This window comes from Lampris incognitus, chromosome 2 (assembly GCF_029633865.1).
Source record: "Lampris incognitus isolate fLamInc1 chromosome 2, fLamInc1.hap2, whole genome shotgun sequence".
In the NCBI taxonomy this organism is placed as follows: Eukaryota; Metazoa; Chordata; class Actinopteri; order Lampriformes; family Lampridae; genus Lampris; species Lampris incognitus.
The window spans coordinates 32772120-32784915 of record NC_079212.1 but is presented as its reverse complement, the minus strand read 5'-3'; the positions used below and the strand labels follow the sequence as shown (position 1 = coordinate 32784915).

Here is a 12796-nt window from a genome sequence, read left to right as displayed (position 1 = left end):
CAAGTATCCTCCTTGTTTTAGAAGTTCTGCTGAGATATCACCACTGCCAGAAGACTTGTTCTTGAGGGAGTTGATGGCTGCAAGTACTTGAAAAGTTGGCAAGTAGTCAAGGTCTGGGATGGGCGAACGAATTTGCAGTTTTTCCAGGATGGATTGGTCAGTTGGTGAGTGCTGGTTAAGTAGGGCAAAAAAATTTTCTTGCCAGGATCCGATTTTGGTCTGTCAGGGTTGTCAGTCTGTCTGCTGTTTTTAAGGGAGTGATAGAGCAGTTCCTAGGGCCAAATATAGTCTTTATAGAGTTGTAGAAGTTGTGCATTGTATTTCTGTCAGCATATGATTGAATCTTGTGAGCTTTGTTCATCCACCATGTATTTTGCAGTGTGCAAGGTTGTTTGTACCTCCTTATGTGCTGTTTACCACTGCTCAATCAAGTCAATCAATCAAGTTGCATTTTATATAGTGCTTTTCTAGCTGCAACAGCCACTCAAAGCGCTTTACATTTCTGGTCAAATCTGAATTTCAGACACCTGTTACAACAGAACACAAGCCGTTTTCTGTACAATCACTACCTATTTCGTGTGCGTAAGGCCACCGAAATGTTATGCTAGTTATTCCCAGGTCTCGGTTGGTTGCAAAGGGTGATCGGGCTTTTGCCCCCACACTATGGAACTCTCTTCCTGCTCAGCTAAGACGAACTAAGTCTTTAGCTTCTTTTAAATCTCGTCTCAAAACTTTTCTTTTTATGAAAGCTTTTACAAATGTTTGATATTTGTTTTTATTTTCACTGTTTTTATTCTTACTCTTATTTGATCTTACTCTTATTCCAGCCTCGTCTCGTTTTATGTTTTTTTTTGTGAAGTACTTTGTAACATTGTTTTAGAAAGGTGCTATATAAATAAAATTATTATTATGTGATTCACAATGATTAACGTATTCACACGTGTATTACAAAAAGATTTGACATGGGCCATTTGAGACTACTGACATTAAGCAGACCTTGGTCGGTATGTAGATAATGGATTATCTGCATACCGACTAAGGTCCACCATCTTTTGGACTGCCGCCAAAAGATGGTGGATGCAGGGCAGTTGAGAGTAGCCCTGTGTGCCCTACACTTGGTTTCCAGCAGGGATGTGATGGGGTCAGAGTTTTCATCGAACCAGTCCTGATATTTTCTGGATCTGTAGCCTATAAAGTCATTTGCAGCTTGATGTTGCAAGGAGGTTAGGAAGGCCCATTTCTGATCCATGGCATTGTCAGAACTCAGAATGGCCTCAAACTCTAGTGCCATCATGCCTACAGAGCGATGGAACTCATTACATGCTGGGGCTGACTTCAATTTAACACAGTTCAATTGTTTTTTTTATGGGTTTCTTGAGACGCTGTGAGGGGTGGACTTTGATGTGGCGTTTGGTCATGAGCAGGCAGTGATCCGTCCAGCATTCTGCACCTTTCATGGCGCTGGTCAGCAAGATATCACTAGTGTCAAAATGTCTTGTTATGAAAACATCAATCAGGTGCCTGTGTTTAGATCATGGGTGCATCCAGGATGTTTTGTATTTGGTCTTCTGCCGAAACAGTGTTCGTAATAAGATCATGCTCTGCACAGAGTGCCTTAGACCATTTGCATTAACCTGACCAACCCCATGCCTACCCAATACTCCCCCTCCATATACCATTGTTCTTTCCTACCCTAGCATTCAAGTCTCCCAGAAGGAGCTTGTCCTTTTTTTGGGATATGATGAAGGGCCTCATCTAGTTGCTGGTAGAAGCTGTCCTTCACACCATTGTCAGATGGTAGTGTTGGCGCATAGCGTGCCTTTGGTAGGGAGATACGGAGGGTCATTAGCCTCTCACTTAGTCCAGTGGGTGTTTCAGTGAGGCTGGGTAGAATGCTGCTCTTGATTACCAGTCCAACACCATGCTGATGTTGTCCGCCAGGGGGACAGCCTCCCCAGAAAAAGGTGTACACGCCTTCCTCTCTCAGGGAGCCTTCACCCAGGAGCCTGGTTTTGCTGAGAGCAGCGATGTCCACAAAAAGCAGACAGGAAGCAAGCATGCATCTTCCCTCCAAATACTGCACTAGACGCGTCACACCACTGTGCGAAACACGCGCACACACACACACACACACACACACACACACACACACACACACACACACCATAACTGTGTCTCTCACCGTGTGACCTTGAAGATTCTGAGGAGGCGTACACAGCGAAACACAGAGATGCCCAGTGGAGACATGATGGCCAGCTCCACTAGGATGGTCTCCACGATGCCGCCACACACAACAAAACAGTCGAAACGGTTGAACAAGGACACAAAGTAGGCCTGCAGACCAAGGCTGTACATCTTCACCAGCATCTCCAAAGTAAACATCGCCAATAGGACCTTATTGGCTACATCTGGAAAGCAAGAGGGAAAGAATAGGAGAGGAGAGGCGAGGAGAAGAGAGAAATAGAAGACAAGGGAAGTCTCTGTATTTGCATGCACATTATTTTCAATACTGTAACCCATATGAAACATAGGGCTACTAAAACCCTATATGTCAGTTAGAGGTGTAGTTGCACATTGTTCCCAAAGGGGGAGTGTGGTACACTATCTGCGCACCTAAAGTGGTAGAGTGCTATGTGGGTCTTCATTTCACTTCCAACTGAGATCTCTTCCTGCAAACATGCTGCGAACTGACTAAACAACTGTTGGTATGAAACACCACAGAATACCCCTAAAATTCTAAATCATTTCCATACATCAACAGTAATAAGCTGTTCTTTTATCAGCGTTCTAGCTGTGAACGTGAAGGAGATAGTTTCAGTTAAGTTATAAATGTTTGAAATGCCGGTGAGTTTAAGCACACGTTTTCTTTGCTAGTAGCTAGCTAATGCTAATCACTAAGCTAATCTACTAAACTAATCTCTGCTCCCATTAGGGGCCACCACAGCGGATCATCCGTTTCCATTTCTTCCTGTCTTCTGCGTCTTCCTCTGTCACACCAGTCACCTGCATGATCACTAAGCTAATCACCAAGCTTATTGATAGCCAGTGTGAGGAAAGAATACACCAAAATCACAAAATCAAAATCACAATTTGTTTTTCATAGTTAAAATGTGTCTGAATTCAATTACTTGTTTTCTCATGGGGCTGTGCAGGGATATCCTAAGTCATCTAAACGCACCAAAACTCCTTGGACCAGCATTAGTGGTTTTGCTAGCCTTTCATTGAAGCATGAAGCTGCAAACTGATTACATCTTTGAGTGACTATCATCAGCCAATCAAATTTTGATTTGTATTGACAGAACACCCCAGGGGCTCTGCGATATATCAGTGCTAGCCCCCGGTGTCATCATCAACGTTAAGCTGAGCCTTTGGCAGGTTGTGAGTGAACTAAGCGCAATGGCCACCGCATCCACAGCCACTGACAATTTGTTGCTGATCTATTTCAAGTTTTTTGCAAATCTGGGAGGATTGTCTGCATTTTTACATGTTTTCCCAAATGGACTAAATTACTGGATGAATTTTGCGAGGGAAAGCTGCCAGGAGTCTCTCAAATGAGGTAGAACGTCAACTCCATGTTGGTGTGCACATTTTTCTCAGTCAGCTGAGACTGACGAAGCCACTAAACGTTGTGTCCAGATGAACTGATTCAATTTTCTGGGATTTCCTTACCTGGATTATTGAGCACCATCAAGACATTTTTCTCATTGAACTGAAGGTGGTACACTGATAATATTGTGGCTATACTTTAGTAAATTTGTGTGACTGGTGAACACTCCATCAACTGTGGAAACTTGTTTGTTATCTCCTCCAGATGGTAGCCTGGAAGGGTTTATGCATTTGGACACGTGTGTGTGTGTGTGTGTGTGCGTGTGTGCGTGCGTGCGTGCGTGCGTGCGCACACGACTAATCTCGCAGACTACTGGACCTATCATCCTAAATTTTTTTTGTGCACAGTTATAACTACATGATCAAGAACTTCTCATGGCTGCGGTGACTAAAAACCTTCGGAAAACATTTGTTCTCGCTGTCGCCACTCCCTCTCTTAATTCACTCTCGAGCTTGCTCGACCAACGCTGCTTTCTGTTGTGGCACGCATGCGCACAGTAGACTTAGATCGGTAAGCGACAGTGTCCATTATGATTTTGAAAGTAAATGAGACGTCGATTTTATTTCGCAGTTTAAAAAAAAATCATTTACTGCTGATCTCAGCACAGAAGAACTGGAGGGATACTGGATGAACCAAAAATAATTCGCTTTATTCACCTTGCTGCTATTCATTTAACTGACATCATGAGGGGGATTAGATGTGGAAGTGCCATAGTCTCTAATCTTAAACCTCAGCTATAAAAATACAATTTCAAGAGTAGGATAATCACAGTCATAGATGGAAATCATCTCAGTAGCGACAATAAAACGTTTCTCATGGCTGGGCTATGTTTCCTTACCATGATTTCATTCTGCTTGATTCATTTCATATCATGAAAACCGTGATGATTAAACACATCTGAAGTCTTTTAATAAGGGCCCCTTCTCCCGGTAAGCGAAAAAAAGGGGTGGTTTGTCACCAAGTCCAAGCACTAGAGAAGGAGAGATACGCCTGGCGAAGAGCTACACTCTACTGAGTTTTTGTTTTTGTGCCATGTGGTGACGTGCAATCTGGTTGCTGAGTGATATAAAGGAAGATCTGATAGTGATGCTGCAATAGCTGCTGTAGTGCACAGTCGTGCACGTGTGCATTGTGGTTGTTGAAGATCAGCTGTCTTGTTGGTGTTGATCCAGTAGTGCATATAGTGCGTGAAAGTATTGCCGCGAAGTAAGGGGGGCAGCCGCCACAGCCGGGGCGTGAACCCGTATCTCCCACGCCAACGTTAACCAGTCGATGGCGGTCCCCGGGCTGCCTCCCTAATTCGCTACATTGGTGTCAGAAGTGGGATGATGAGACCGTGAGGTCATCGGAAGCGCGTGCGCCCAGAGGCGTGAGGGAGCTGATATGCTGAAGCATGGGGACGCGCTTCCCGAAAGAGGGGGGTTGTGTAATGTGCATGGATAAGTAGACACGTTAGCCCTTGGCTAACGGACTGGACCCTTTAGCCGACTGGTTAACATTGTCACCCACGGTGTGTGAGATCCAAATTCGCGTCCCGGCTGTGACGGTCCAGCCGGTTGCCCCCCTAATTCGCTGTGTTGGTGTCAGAAGTGAGACGTTGAGACCATGAGGTCATCGGAAGCGCGTGCGCCCAGAGGCGTGAGGGACCAATGTAGCGAATTCAGGGGGCAGCCGGGAATTGCTGCAGCCGGGACGCGAACCCAAGTCTCCTGCACCACGGGCGACTACGTTAACCAGTCAAGTAAAAGGTCTGACCTGTTAGCCAAGGGCTAACATGTCTACTTATCCATGCACGTGCGGGAGACTTGGGTTCGCGCCCCGGCTGCAGCGGTCCCGGGCTGCGGCGGTCCCGGGCTGCCCCCCTAATTCGCTACAACATATTTTGTATGTGGCTGTGTTGGCTGTATTGGCACCCATGAGAAATGTGTGTGTGTGTGTGTGTGTGTGGGGGGGGGGGGTTGCAATTCGTTACTGAAATCTCATGGTATGCTACTGGAATACAGCATACTTGCTGTTCCAAGTTCAGATACTTTTAATAAAAACTAATCGGGGTTATGAGAATGTTGTCTAATGTTTCCAATGTTTTCTACTGTTCAAAAATGAACGTTAACACTAATAGCAAGCTAACACCTAATCGGTAAGTTAAGCGATAACTTTGGTTGGTGGAACGGTGTATACTATAGCATGGTGAAGCACTAAAGGTGCATTGCACTTATTCTGTCGACAATAAAGCCATCGGTTTTAGTGGGGTTAAAACACTTTAATAGCTTGTAGTACTACTACATTGTGATTGAACTGATTTTGGTTATTAAAATGTATATTGTAACGACCATGGATAACCAGACTCGCTAGCCTTTGGCTAATGGGCCGGACCCCTTAGTCGACTGGTTAACATTGTCGCCCGTGGTGTGGGAAATCCGGGTTCGTGTCCTGGCTGCGGCGGTTCCCAGACTGCCCCCCGAATTCGCTACAGTATGTTAAGCAAATTAGTATTGATAATTCAATTCATATTCATGTTTAACGTGGAACATTAAAATTAAGTATGAAAAGGGTTAAAAATTACGTATTACAAGTAAAGAGTGAAGATAAATAATTCATTTAAATTAATGCTAAAATACCAATCATTGTGATATATGGTAATTAATCTCATTGTCATCCAAGTATATCCTTAGTCATTGGTTATACATTGTAAGATATTCTAAATGAGGAAAAGAAGTTAATGAGGTCTTATGTTAGACACACTAAACAAGATGGCGCTGACCGATAGCAACACACTAAGAGCTTCTCTCTGCCTTGAATTAGTTTTTGCATTTACTGACTTTCTTGCAAATGCTATGTCTACAATGATCATTTTTGACCGTCAGACCTTACTGGACTTAAGACTAAAATGATCCAGACTTGTGTGCACCTCCGGAGATACCAAAAGACATTGTTAACAACCCTACGGTATATTGGAGTACCAGCAACCGACGGCAGTACAGGCAGAGATGAGGAAGACGAGGTGGCGTCCTGGCTAGGCTACAGCATCGCTCAACTCAACCTTCCATCCCTAGAATTTTGCTAGCCAATGTACAATCTGTTGGCAACAAGCTAGATGAACTCCACTGCCATATTAGTTCTCAATGGGACATGAAAGAATGTGATGTGTTATGTTTTACTGAGACCTGGCTGACCTCAAACATCCCGGACAGGGCCATACAGTGTGACGGCTTCTCCATGCACTGTCTGGACCACCTGTGTGAAACGACCAGCAAGATAAAATGTGGAGGAGTATGTTTTCTGGTTAACAACACGTGGTGCACCAATGTGGAAGTAATCTCCCAGTCTTGTTCACCAGTGTCTGAACATCTTACAATCAAGTGTTGAACATTTTACCTACCAAGGGAATTCCCCTCCATCCTGTTAACTGCTGTTTACAGTCTACCCACAAGCCAAAACTACAGTAGCCCTGGAAGAGCTCTATTGCGCAATCAGCGGCTATGAGAATTGGCATCCACAGGTTATTTCCATTGTGGCAGGGGACTACACCCTCAAATCCATGCTACCTAAATACTTCCAGCATGTCAGCTGTTCAACCTGGGACGACCAGATCTTGAATTACTGCTACTCCACTATAAAGGAAGTATAAAGGTCTATTCCATGGCTTCATTCTGGGAAATCAGACTATTCATCCGTGCTCTTGCTACCTGTTTACAAGTAGAAAGTTAAGCGCAAGAAACCCACCCTGAGGACAGTACAGTGCTGGTCGGCAGAATATGAGCTCAAACATCAGGGTTGTTTTGATTCAACAAACTGGTCGGTTTTTAGGAACCCTCTGAACCTGAACGAATATCCTGATACAGTTACAGACTATGTTAAATTCTGTGTGAATGACTGTATGCTCCTATTCGAATCACAAACTTTGGATCAACAGTGACATTCGGCTGAGACTAAAAGAAAGGTCTGCCGCTTTTAAAGCCGGGGATAAGGACCACTATAAGGAAGCCAGGTACGCGCTGAGGAAAGCCATTAAGTCAGCCAAAAAACAATACCGGGATAAACTAGAACAGCATTACAACGGCGGGGACTCAAGGCTCACGTGGCAGGGACCGCAAGCGATAACGAACTACAAACCTAAGCCTGGCGGTTTTACCAACACCACCGCTTCACTCCCGGATGACCTGAACAGGTTCTGTGCTCACTTTGAGTGTGACTTGGGACCACCAGACAATACAAAAAACCTTGTTGGGCACTCACTCAATGAGGTAAAACAAAGTGACAGAGGCTGACGTGAGTAAGGTTTTTAAATCTGTCAAAGCAGGCAAAGCTGCTGGCCCACATCATATCCCATCTTGTGTGGTTAAGACTTGCTCTAGTCAACTATCAAATATTTTTTACAAACATTTTTAACTTGTCATTGTCACTATGTGCAATTCCTACATGCTTTAAGAAAACCCTTACCTAAAAACTAAAAAAATCACCTCTATCCTGTCTTAATGACAACAGACTTGTTGCTTTGGCCTCTGTAATAATGAAATGCTTTGAAAAAAATAGTTAGGACATACATAAATCTTAACATTCCTGCCAACCTTGATCTGCTACAGTTCGCTTATCGGTCCAATAGATCTGTGGAAGATGCTGTGTCATTGGTTCTGCATACTGTATTTAAACACCTTGAGGGAGAAACCCCTATGTCAGAATGTTGTTTATTGACTATAGCTCTACATTTAATACCACTGTACTACCCAAATTTGTGTTAAAGCTTAAGGACGTTGGTCTTTGTAATTCCATCTTTAAGAGGTTACATGACTTTCTGACAGGCAGACCTCAGAGAGTAAGACCAGGTACCAGCTACTAATCTACCATAGTTCTCAACACAGGCACACCGCAGGGTTGTTGCCTTAGTCCCTTACTCTACAGTCTGTTCACACATGACTGTGTTGCCAAATATCATAACAGCATAGTGAAATTGGAAGAGACACCACAGTAATTGGACTGATAAACAACAATGAAGATGCCTATAGGAAGGAAGTGAGGAACCTATCCATATGGTGTCAAGATAACAACCTCTACTACCTATAAATGCTGAGAAAACAAAGGAGATAAATGTTGATTTTAGCAAGTCCAAAATAGGTCAGATACCAGTTTACATCAACTGTGCCTTGTTAAATTTGTGAATAACTTCAGATTTTTAGGCACCAGTTGACACCAGTTGTGTCATTAAGAAGCCACAACAGGGACCATACTTTCTGAGATGTCTTACAAAATTCAGAATGTCCAAAAAAACCCTGGTCAATTTCTATCAGACTACATTAGAGTGCATCCTTACTGGAAGCATCCTGATGTGGTTTGGGATACAGCCTGTCAAAACACTCTCGATGGCACTGCGATAAAAGTTAATGCCTCAGCAAATATATATACTCTGCTGTGCCTTCTTCAGGAGGCAATTGGTGTTGAGAGACCATGTGAGGGTGTCTGTGATGTGTAAACCGAGAAATCTAAAACTGTCCACAATTTCAACAGATGACCCATTGATGGAAATAGGAATGTGATATTCCCTGATCTTTCGAAAGTCAACAATGATTTCTTTTGTTTTACTGAGATTTAGCGAGAGGTTGTTATCATGGCACCATGTTCAATCCTCCACTTCCCTCCTATAGGCCCTCTCATCACTGTTGCTTATTAGTCCAATCACTGTGGTATCATCTGCAAATTTAATGATGCTGTAGGGGACTGAGACAGCAGCCCTGAGGTGCGCCGGTCCTAAGAACTAATGTAGATGAGTATATTCTACCTATTCTCACAGTCTGGGGCCTGCCTGTCAGGAAATCAAATTGCAAATTGCAGAGAGTTGCCCAGACCAAGACCTCCGAGTTTCAACACCAGTTTGGATGGCACAACTGTATTAAAAGCAGAACTGTAATCAATAAACAACATTCTGGCATAGGTATTTTTCTTTTCAAGGTATACTAGAGCAGTATGCAGAGCAAGTGAGATAGCATCATCTACAGATCTGTCGGAACAGTAGGCAAACTGTAATGGGTCAAGGGTAACAGGAGTGTTACATTTTATATATCATATTACCAACCTTTCCAGGCACTTCATAATAACAGAGGTCAAAGCAACAGGTGGGTAATCATTAAGGCAAGAGACAGGTGTTTTCTTTCTGAGTCCTTTAAACCCACACTTAAAACTCATCTTTTTGTTTTAATCTACAATTAGTTGCCTTTAAATTGCATGCTTCATGACCTGTATTGCATGGCAGTAGGCCGGTTTCTGTCTCAATGAATTTAACAAGCGCTGTGTGCTGACGAGATTACAGAGTATAGATTACTGACTATTGCAACTGTTCTCTTCTCACGTCTTTTTTTCTCTCTCTCTGAATGATGTCTTCTCCTTTCTCTTCTCCTGTGTATGTGAATGGTGTGATGTGAGTCTTCCCTGTGTGCATGTGTAGTCTGTCCTCCCAGGTCTACATGGTGATGGTGGTTGCGTGGCTCAGGTTCTAGTGTTCCGGTGGCATCTGGACACTGCTTGGCAACCGCTTTATCATATTTTTCATATATCTTATAATTCAATCATAATTCTGTTATCTTCTTTCAGTATTGTATTCTGTAAATTGTGTGTTATTCTGTACACACAACATCCATTGCAAGTCTGCCCGTCTTGGGAAAGAGATCCCTCCGCTGTTGCTCTCCCTGACGTTTCTTCCGATTTTTTCTCCCTTTAAGGATTTTTTTTTTTTTAGGGAGCTGTTCCTTATCCAATGTGAGGATCTAAGGCCAGGATGTTGTACTGCTGTAAAGCCCCCTGAGGCAAACTTGTAATTTGTGATATTGGGCTATACAAATAAAATTGACTCGACTTCTTAGGTACAGGCACAATGGCGGTTTTCTTAAATCACAGTGGAACCACACACAATGACAGGGACAGGTTAAAACGTCAGCAAAAACCTGACATAGCTGAGTGTAACATGCCTTGAGCAAATGGGGAGGGATGTCATCTGGGCCAGCATCTTTACGAGCCTAAACCCTTTTAAAAGTTTTGCTTACGTCAGACCCTGTCACCTGTAAATTGACTTCATCTGGTGGGCACTGTGCTGCTGTCACTGGGTCCAAGTTGTGAGCTTCAAAGCGGGCATAAAAGTTGTTAAGCTTGTCCAGGAGAGAGGCAGAGGTGTTGATAGCCACACTGGGTTTAAATTTATAGTCTGTAATTGCCTGCACCCCTCTCCCCCAAATGCGCTGCGAGTCACAGCCACTGTGATTATTTTCCAGTTTGTCCCTATATTGGCTTATAGCAGGTTTGATAACTCTCCTTAAGTCATACCTGGATTTTTTGTAGCATTCCTTGTCCCCTGATTTAAAAGCAGTGGTACACTCCCTCAACCTCAGGCGAATGTCACTGTTAATCCAGAGCTTCTGGTTAGAGTAGGAGCAAATAGTCCATAATAGGATAGTTATCCACACAGACCTAACCAGTGACCGATTCAGCATACTCATTCAAACTCGAGGCTGAATCCTTAATGATTGACCAGTCTGTTAAGTCAAAACATCCCTGCAGTTTTGAATTGTGTTCTGTAGGTGGTCCGGATTTCCCAAAGTGAAGTCTTGGGATAGACCTGTAAGCTGCCTTGACCGTGGAGTAACAGTAGAGTTTTATTGCCTCTGGTTGGGCAGGTCAGATGTTGGTAAAATTTTGGTTGCACAGATTTCAGGTTACAGTGGTTAAAGTCCCCCACCACAATTGAAATGGCCTCAGGAAACAAGTTCTCCTGCCTGCTAATGGCTCCATACAGTTTATCCAGCGCTGCTGCAGCAGTAGCTTATGGCGGTATTTAGACAGCAGTTAACACATAGAGGAATTCCCTTGGGAGATAGAATGGTCTGCACCTTATTGTTAGTTGTTCCAACATGGGCAAACAGGACTGAGAGACTATTTCCACATCTGTGCACCATGAATTGTTAATAAAGAAGCATACACCACCTCCTTTTACCTTGCTAGTAGTCATCATGGAACAGTCCATGCAATGCACAGAAAAACCCTCCAGTTGTATAGGCCTATCAGGTGTATTCTGTAAAGCAGAACACACAACAGTCCATGTCCGTTTGAGAGCTAATTTGGCAACAAAGTTTGTCCAGCTTGTTGTCAAGGGACTGGATGTTAGACAGCAGTATGCTGGGAATCGGGGGCCGGGTAGGATGCCGTCGTAGCCTCACTAGGGCGCCAATTCATTAACCTCGCCTCCGGTAGCACTGTCTGTGGCCATTTTTCCATGGTGGTATCTGTTTGTTGTAGGTAATCTCTCTTGGCAAGTCCCATGGCTTCCAGCTGTTGGGAAGTCTAATCTTATGTCCAGTAAAGTCTGGCGATCATAGGTAATTGTGCAAGACGTGTTTTGTGCAACAAAAGCGACATAACATGAAAACAAACAACAAAGCGAAAGCAGCTAGTAGTAAATCGCTATAGTACTGCGCCATCTTCATGTGATACAGAGAACAGAACAGAGAACAGTAAAGAACAGAATAGAGACAGAACAGAAAAAAGAACAGAGAAAAGAACAGAACAGAGAACAGAACAGAACACCCTGCACTTATAAATCAGAAGGTATTTGAACAGAATTGATACCTTGTACTTCAGTCAGCCAGTCAGGCTGGTTGTAGTGCTCGGAGGAGATGGTGAGTGTGTTGAGGAACACCAGAACGATGACCAGCCAGTAGAATGTCACAGATTTCACTGCTGCACGGCACTTCCTGCGGCAGAAACGGTTCCACCGTCGCCAGTGGCGACTGACAGACAGACAGAGGAAGTGGAAAGTGTGACCAGTTCAGTTAGTTAAGTTTTTGGTCTGTTTACAAAAAGTTTGCAGGTATTAATTTCACTGATCACCAGTCACGGGCCATGGTTTGCAGTTCCAAAGCAATGACCTCAGATCGTCAAGTCCTTTTCTCATGGACTCTGAAGAGTAGTGTTCCAAAATGAAATATCATTAATAAATTTAATTTAATTTTTTAATAACTGATTGATAAAAACTTTAATCACATGTTGGAACTTTTCCCAAAAAAAAAAATATTTTTTTCTTAATGGACTCAAGAACAGCATTTTGGAACTAAACTCTTACCACGCATGTGAATTACTGTAATTTCATGATGGGTATTTGATAATGTGACATTTGATTCTCAAAAGGAGTGTTTGATAATTTAAAACACA

The 12796-nt window shown here is 43.4% G+C and overlaps 1 protein-coding gene across 1 annotated transcript in view; it reads right to left on the bottom strand.

The window, feature by feature from the left end:
* cacna1db (calcium channel, voltage-dependent, L type, alpha 1D subunit, b) overlaps positions 1-12796 on the bottom strand; it is a 212252-nt gene that overhangs the window by 83236 nt on the left and 116220 nt on the right. The window contains exons 13-14 of the mRNA XM_056275518.1: positions 12215-12375; positions 2183-2408 (exon numbers count right to left, since the gene is read on the bottom strand). Of these exons, the coding sequence (XP_056131493.1) occupies positions 2183-2408; positions 12215-12375 (387 nt within the window). The remainder of the gene's footprint in view (positions 1-2182; positions 2409-12214; positions 12376-12796) is intronic.